This window comes from Coregonus clupeaformis, chromosome 13 (genome assembly GCF_020615455.1).
Source record: "Coregonus clupeaformis isolate EN_2021a chromosome 13, ASM2061545v1, whole genome shotgun sequence".
NCBI classification, from domain to species: Eukaryota; Metazoa; Chordata; class Actinopteri; order Salmoniformes; family Salmonidae; genus Coregonus; species Coregonus clupeaformis.
Window position 1 is genome coordinate 52,153,644 of NC_059204.1, and position 6,833 is coordinate 52,160,476.

Sequence of the window (6,833 nt, forward strand, 5' to 3'; positions counted from 1 at the left end):
CCTTTAGGGGTTGGAAGAATAAGTGAGTTGAGATTGGTCATTAGCCTGCGATGTCACAGAGTATTTGCGAAAACGTATTATTAGATTAAATTAAACACTTCAGAGGTGCGTTCAATTCGCTTGAATGTTTGCTACGTTGCGGAACGGTTTGTACTGAATGACACGTTTCCCCAGAAATGCGGGGGTGTATTCATTACGCTGATTCTGTTGCTAAACGCTTCGTCTGTTGCAAAGCGTTTTGCAACAGAAACCGTTTACTCCAAACTCTTGAGTTATGTTTTGTTCTTAAACGTAAGTTGTAGTTCAATCGTGTCTCCTCAAAAAATAAGCAGCTGGAAGAAGTTGGAACGAACCCCGCGGACTTCACTTCATTTTAGAGCATGGAATAATCGATAATTTATGCGCAGCTTGTGCCAAACACTTCAGACTATTCAGATTGGAAAGGCAACGCATGGAAACCATACAAATGAAATTAACTAGCTACAACTTCCGTTTAAAAACCCACTTTGAAGAGCGTTTGAGTAAACGGTTTGTTGCAAAAACGTTTTGCAACAGAATTGGCGTAATGAATACACCCCCGCATTTCTGGGGAAATGTGTCATTCAGTACAAACGTTCCGCCACGTAGCAAACGTTCAAGCGAATTGAACGCCCCTCTGAAGTTTTTGCAAATACTCTGACATCGCAGGCTTTTACTTCATCCGGAAACATGGAGGCTGTCGTTTGTGATGTTGTTTCACGAGAGGATCTCTTGGTAAGTTTTGTTGCTACTACAGGACTTCGTTGTCGATTTGATCTAGCTGACATTGAACGTTTAATTTGGATTCATCGCGGTATCATTTATTGGAAATGTCGAGGCCAATTCAGTAGAACTAGCTACAGTAGTTAGCTATCGATTCAGCTAACGTGTCGCTCTGGATAAGAGCGTCTGCTAAATGACGTAAATGTAAGCTAGTTAACGTTACTGTAGTCACTAACTAACGTTAGCTAGCCTGTCATTGTTGTTTGGCTATGTTATACAGTGGTTCTGGATAGCATTATTCGCTAGCAAGCTAGCCATGTTTTTGGAGATAGCTAATGAATCAGATGTGAACGAAAATGTGAAGATCTAGCTAGCCATCATTGCAATTTAATAATAATAATAATATGCCTTTTCGCAGACGCTTTTATCCAAAGGGATTTACAGTCATGTGTGCATACATTTTTTATGTATGGGTGGTCCCGGGGATCGAACCCACTACCCTGGCATTACAGGCGCCATACTCTACCAATTGAGCTACAGAGGCCCACAAGCACTCAGGACATGCGTTCAGTACCGAACTCGTTAACAACTATCAGGTTGCTAATGGCCTGGTACTCAGCGCTCTATTGTCCCTCTAACCACTCCGACATCAATGCAAATACACTCGAAAATCACATCAAACACTCATCATCAAAACAGTATCATGCTTTTAAAACTCAGCTCACTGTGATGATCAATTTGAAGAAAGAAGTTCAACAACATGTTGAAACTGAGTGGAAACATGGTCGTTGTGGATGTTGTTTCAAAGCCAAACAACTACATGGACAGCACTTTCTAAGGTTATGATTAAATAAAACACCCATAAGCATACAGTGCCTTTAGAAAGTATTCATACCCCTTGACTTATTCTACATTTTGTTGTGTTACAGCCTGAATTCATATATATATATTTTACCCATCTACACACCATACCCCATAATGACAAAGTGAAAACATATTTCTAGAAACTTTTGCAAATGTATTGAAAATGAAATACAGAAATACCCCTGAGTCCATACATGTTAGAATCACCTTTGGCAGCGATTACAGCTGTGAGTCTTTCTGGGTAAGTCTCTATGAGCTTTGCACAATTGGATTGTACAATATTTGCCCATTATTCTTTTCAAAATTCTTCAAGCTCTGTCAAATTGGTTGTTGATCATTGCTAGACAAACATTTTCAAGTTTTGCCATAGATTTTCAAGCAGATTTAAGGCAAAACTGTAACTTGGCCACTCAGGAACATTCACTGTCTTCTTGGTAAGCAACTCCACTGTAGATATGGCCTTATGTTTTACGTTATTGTCCTAGTGAACGGTGAATTCATCTCCCAGTGTCTGGTGGAAAGCAGACTGAACCAGGTTTTCCTCTAGTATTTTGCCTGTGCTTAGCTCCATTACGTTACTTTTTTATCCTGAAAAACTAACCAGTCCTTAACGATTACAAGGATACCCATAACATGATGAAGAGTGGTACTCAGTAATATGTTTAGGGCAAATCCAAGACAACACTTTGTATTCAGGACAAAAAGTGAATTGCAGTATTACTTTAGTGGCTTGTTGTAAAACAGGATGCATATTATGGAATATTTTTATTCTGTACTTCCTTCTTTTCACTCTGTCAATTAGGTAAGTATTAAGTAGTAACTTCAATGTTGTTGATCCATCCTCAGTGCTCCTATCACAGTCATTAAACTCTGAAACTGTTTTAAAGTCACCATTGGCCCCATGGTGAAATCCCTGAGCGGCAACTGAGTTAGGAAGGACGCCTGTATCTTTGTAGTGACTGGGTGTTTTGATACACCATCCAAATTGTAATTAATAACTTCACCATGCTCAAAGGGATATTAAGTGCCCTTCTTTGCCCCATTGGAAAACCTCCCTGGTCTTTGTGGTTGAATCTGTGTTTGAAATTCACTGCTAGACTGAGGGACCTTACAGATAATTGTATGTGTGGGGTACAGAGACAATGTAGTCATTCAAAAATCATGTTAAACACTTATTGCACATCGATTGAGTCCATGCAACTTATTATGTGACTTGTTAAGCAAATGTTTACTCCTGAACTTATTTAGGCTTGCTATAACAAAGGGGTTGAATACGTTTCAGCTTTTCCTTTTTTATTAATTTGTAAAAATATTTAAAAACATAATTTACCTTTAACATTATGGGGTATTGTGTCTAGGCCAGTGACACAAAATTTGAATGTAATCCATTCTAAATTCAGGCTGTAACACAACACAATGTGGAAGAAGTCACTTGGCTCATCGCGCTCTAGTGACTCCTTGTGGTGGGCCGGGCACCTGCAGGCTGACCTCTGTTGTCAGTTGAACAGTGTTTCCTCCGACACATTGGTGCGGCTGGCTTCCGGGTTAAGCGGGCGGGTGTTAAGAAACGCGGTTAGGCGGGTCATGTTTCGGAGGACGGGTTTATGAAAAACAGCACACAGTATAAATATATGGTCAATTAAACCACTGCATTAGTAATAAATAATGAAGAATGGTTGTTGGTCAAACTCAGTTGTCTCATGCAGCAATTTTAAATTTAATGGCCATCATTGCATCATTCACCATCAGCCATAATGCTGGAATTTTTTTTTGCAGAAATTTGAGAAGAAGTACTCTACAGAGTTGGCTAAAGGGGATGTGACCAAAGACACAAAGTTTGAGTATGCCTGGTGTCTGATCAGGAGCAAATTCCCGGATGACATCAAGAAAGGCATTGTTCTGCTGGATGGTAAAACATCAAATGGACACCCACTCACTAGCCTAGTCCCAGATATGATTGTGCGTATACCCAACTGTTATGATCGATGTCGATGCCAAACATGTTGGCAAGATGGCACAAACAGATCTGGGACCAGGCTACTAACATTACACCCCCATCAATTGAACTGAAGATATTTTCTTGTTGCTACCTGTGTCTGCCTGTAGGTTGTAGAGTGAACAGAGATGCTAATGGGTTTTTTCTGTCCCTACAGAGCTGGTTCACAAGGGAACCAAGGATGACCAGAGGGACTACTTGTTTTACCTGGCTATTGGAAACTACAAACTGAAGGTGCTGTGAATGTAGTTTTTCCCCTTGCCACTGTCCTTCTACTTGCTCTTGGGGGTCTAGGCTGGGTTACTGCAAAGCACTTGGTGTCAACTGCTGATGCAGGCTTCACGAATACATTTGATTGGTGCATGCAATACAATTGTCTATCTTCATGAGCATACATACATGGTGAAACTCAAGTTCACTCTGTCTTAATTTGACCGTGTCCTGGGATTGACATTAAAAGTCTGAAAGGCTGTAAAAAAATGTAAATTAGCTATTTACACGCTAAAATACGTTGCCTGCCTTTCACCTACAGGGGAAGAATCAGAAAGATCAGTGCTGGAATTCATTGTATTTTGGTTGTTATTATTAAAAACATTATCAGAGCAGCCTTAACTTTCCATACTGCCATAAATTGTCTGTCTTTCACTTAAACAATGGGGAGGAACCAGAAAGACCAGTTTTAGGCTACTGGAATTATTAGCAGTTGGTTGTTTTTATCACCTACCCAATGGGGCAACTTCGGAGCATGCTCAGTTTACTTGCCCCAGGCAATAAGGCAACCCTTAATGTCTATCCCTGATGTCACTCCACAGGAGTATGAGAGGGGCCTGAAATGCATCCGGATTCTCCTGAAGAATGAACCAGGGAACACGCAAGCTCTGGATCTGGAGAAGCTCATAGTGAAGGCCATGAGGAAAGGTGAGGTCAGGGTTAGCCTGCGTACCAGTCTGTTTGTGTTATCATGCCAATTCCTTGTAAATCACTGTCATGCCAAACATTACAATTCTATAAGGAGTTGGCAAGAAAGCAGAGACTGGCAACCAGGGTAGGGTAGAGTGGTCAATCAGGAGTTTACTGTAAGGTGTGTGTGTCCCCCAACCATCAGCAATATTTGGTATTGAAGATTAATCTTCAATGTTATATGCATAGCAGTAGGTACAATTAACAGTCTACGGTCATAAACAACTGTAGGTGTGTTTGAACACCTGGTGTAGATTAACAGAAATGGAGCGCTTTAAAAATGTGTAAATATGACAGTTGATGATAGATACAGGGATTGGCTTGTCTTGAATGTAGCAATATATTAGGCCAAAAACATTTGTCTGTCTCCCCAGATGGTTTGGTCGGCATGGCGATAGTTGGAGGGTTAGTTGGAGGAGTCGGCCTTGGCGTCGCTGGATTGGCTGCACTCATTGGGATGGCTGCATCAAAGAAGCTCTAAAAAAAACCTATTTGGACAACCCTACTGCCAAACCAGAGACCCAGAATGCCTTAATATTACACTGGCTGAATAGAGTATAACACTCTCCTACCTACATCTTTCCTTTCAATACATGTAACAATTAATCCTCCCTCTACAAACTAACCAAAAGTGAAATTATAGCTCATAAAAGGGAACATTGAAGTAAAATGCTGGGACACAACTGTTTTTGTTACTGTAGCACATGGGGATATGTGAAACGTACTCCTTAGCCTTAAGTGTCCTGCTTGCGTCGCCACATTAGCTAGCTTTTGAGGCAGCGCGATCAGCTAAGACGCTTGAGGAGGGCGGTCACGTGTGTTTGTGAGGCAGAGCTCCGGAGTTCACGCCAGGTATGGGCCGACTCGGGAGGAAGTGGTACTCGCAAGCAGCGTGACGTCCATTACATTACCAGCAGCAGAAAAGTTAAAAATTGCTGCATGAGACAACTGAGTTTGACCAACAACCAATCTTCATGATTTATTACTGATGCAGTGGTTTAATTGACCATATATTTATACTGTGTGCTGTTTTTCATAAACCCATCAAAGTGGAAATTATGTAATCTTAACACTATATTAATGAACAGAAGTTCAGCTAATTTACTCATTACTACTATTTGAGTTATAAGACAAGCATACATTGCTCTCTGTTGAAATCTAATCAGTTCAGATGAAATCATGCATTTCGTCCCTATTATTTGAACTGCCACAGTATCCACACAGTACATGGATGCTTTGATGACTTGAAATCTCTGTGTAATAGATAGGAATGTTTAGATTTGATGAAGGTATTGCATAAACAAAGGATATTGTTATGTGTATGTGTTGAACTGTGGATGTTTGTTGGTCTGTCTGTAGAAAGACTATGGTGTGTTCTGCTCCTCAACCAACAGGCCAGTGTTGTCTCAACAGCTTATCAGATGAAGCATCAAGCCCTTAGAGTTTGCTTGGAAGACCAGTGCATCTAGCCAGGTCCCAGACGTTTGTGTTGTATAGCTGACAGCAACCATATGAATTATGGCTATACAGCACAAAGAGATTTGGGACTAGGCTACAGTGAGTCTGCAGTCACTTGTAGAAGCTTTGTCATGTGCTACAGGTGTTAGGATGTAGATAAGGGACCCTCAGATGGACTGCGGGGATACCGTTACTTGTCAGTGGGTTTGGAGTGGAGTAGAAGGCAGATTTGATGCAAGTTGAACAAATCCTTTCCATACCTGGGTAAAAGGTCTCGTTTTGCAGTATTTCTTTGATTTTGCTAAGTTTTACCAACCCCCAAGACCAGAATGTAACTAGGGGTCTGTGAGTGCAGGGATGCAGATAACACTGAAAGTAACAGTCAAATTAATGTTCAATAAAATATCTATTACATTTGAGCAAGTATGGAAGTGTTTGCACTCAATGCACTGTAGCAATATAACTTTGATGTTTTCTTTATGCTTATTTTTGTTTTGTTTTGTAGTGCCTAAGAAAAGGCATGCTGCCAAATTAAAAAAATATATGGGTATTGTAAATAAAGACAAGGTTGTAATAAACTGGCATGCCCCCTTTCATTCTTTGGTAACAATGAGTATTGAATTCAACCCACAATGTGGAACTATCCCAATGCTACATTAAAATACTTATTACTATAACCTTTTACTTCCATATTCAGGGAAATGTATTTTAATCTTCAACACACACCAGAATGTTCTCTGGAAGGAAGGTGGTCAAATATGGACACCACTGAAAATGACAGAAGATCAGTGATAGTTCATTTTGGTGGTGGATG

At 40.4% G+C, this 6,833-nt stretch overlaps 1 protein-coding gene across 1 annotated transcript; it reads left to right on the forward strand.

The window, feature by feature from the left end:
- Positions 1-3: 3 nt before the first annotated feature.
- Positions 4-6,597, forward strand: LOC121579723 (mitochondrial fission 1 protein). Its single transcript, XM_041894562.2, has 6 exons — positions 4-22; positions 688-753; positions 3,382-3,514; positions 3,759-3,835; positions 4,414-4,519; positions 4,936-6,597. Exons 2-6 carry the CDS (start codon positions 709-711, stop codon positions 5,040-5,042), a joined length of 468 nt encoding a protein of 155 aa, XP_041750496.1. The 5' UTR covers positions 4-22; positions 688-708; the 3' UTR covers positions 5,043-6,597.
- The last annotated feature ends 236 nt before the right edge of the window (positions 6,598-6,833 follow it).

Excerpts from the sequence above, each read along its gene's own strand:
- LOC121579723 (XM_041894562.2), top strand. The coding sequence starts at position 709 with ATGGAGGCTGTCGTTTGTGATGTTGTTTCACGAGAGGATCTCTTG. Across the intron at positions 754-3,381 it reads TTTCACGAGAGGATCTCTTG|AAATTTGAGAAGAAGTACTC; the intron begins GTAAGTTTTGTT and ends TTTTTTTTGCAG. Across the intron at positions 4,520-4,935 it reads AGTGAAGGCCATGAGGAAAG|ATGGTTTGGTCGGCATGGCG; the intron begins GTGAGGTCAGGG and ends CTGTCTCCCCAG.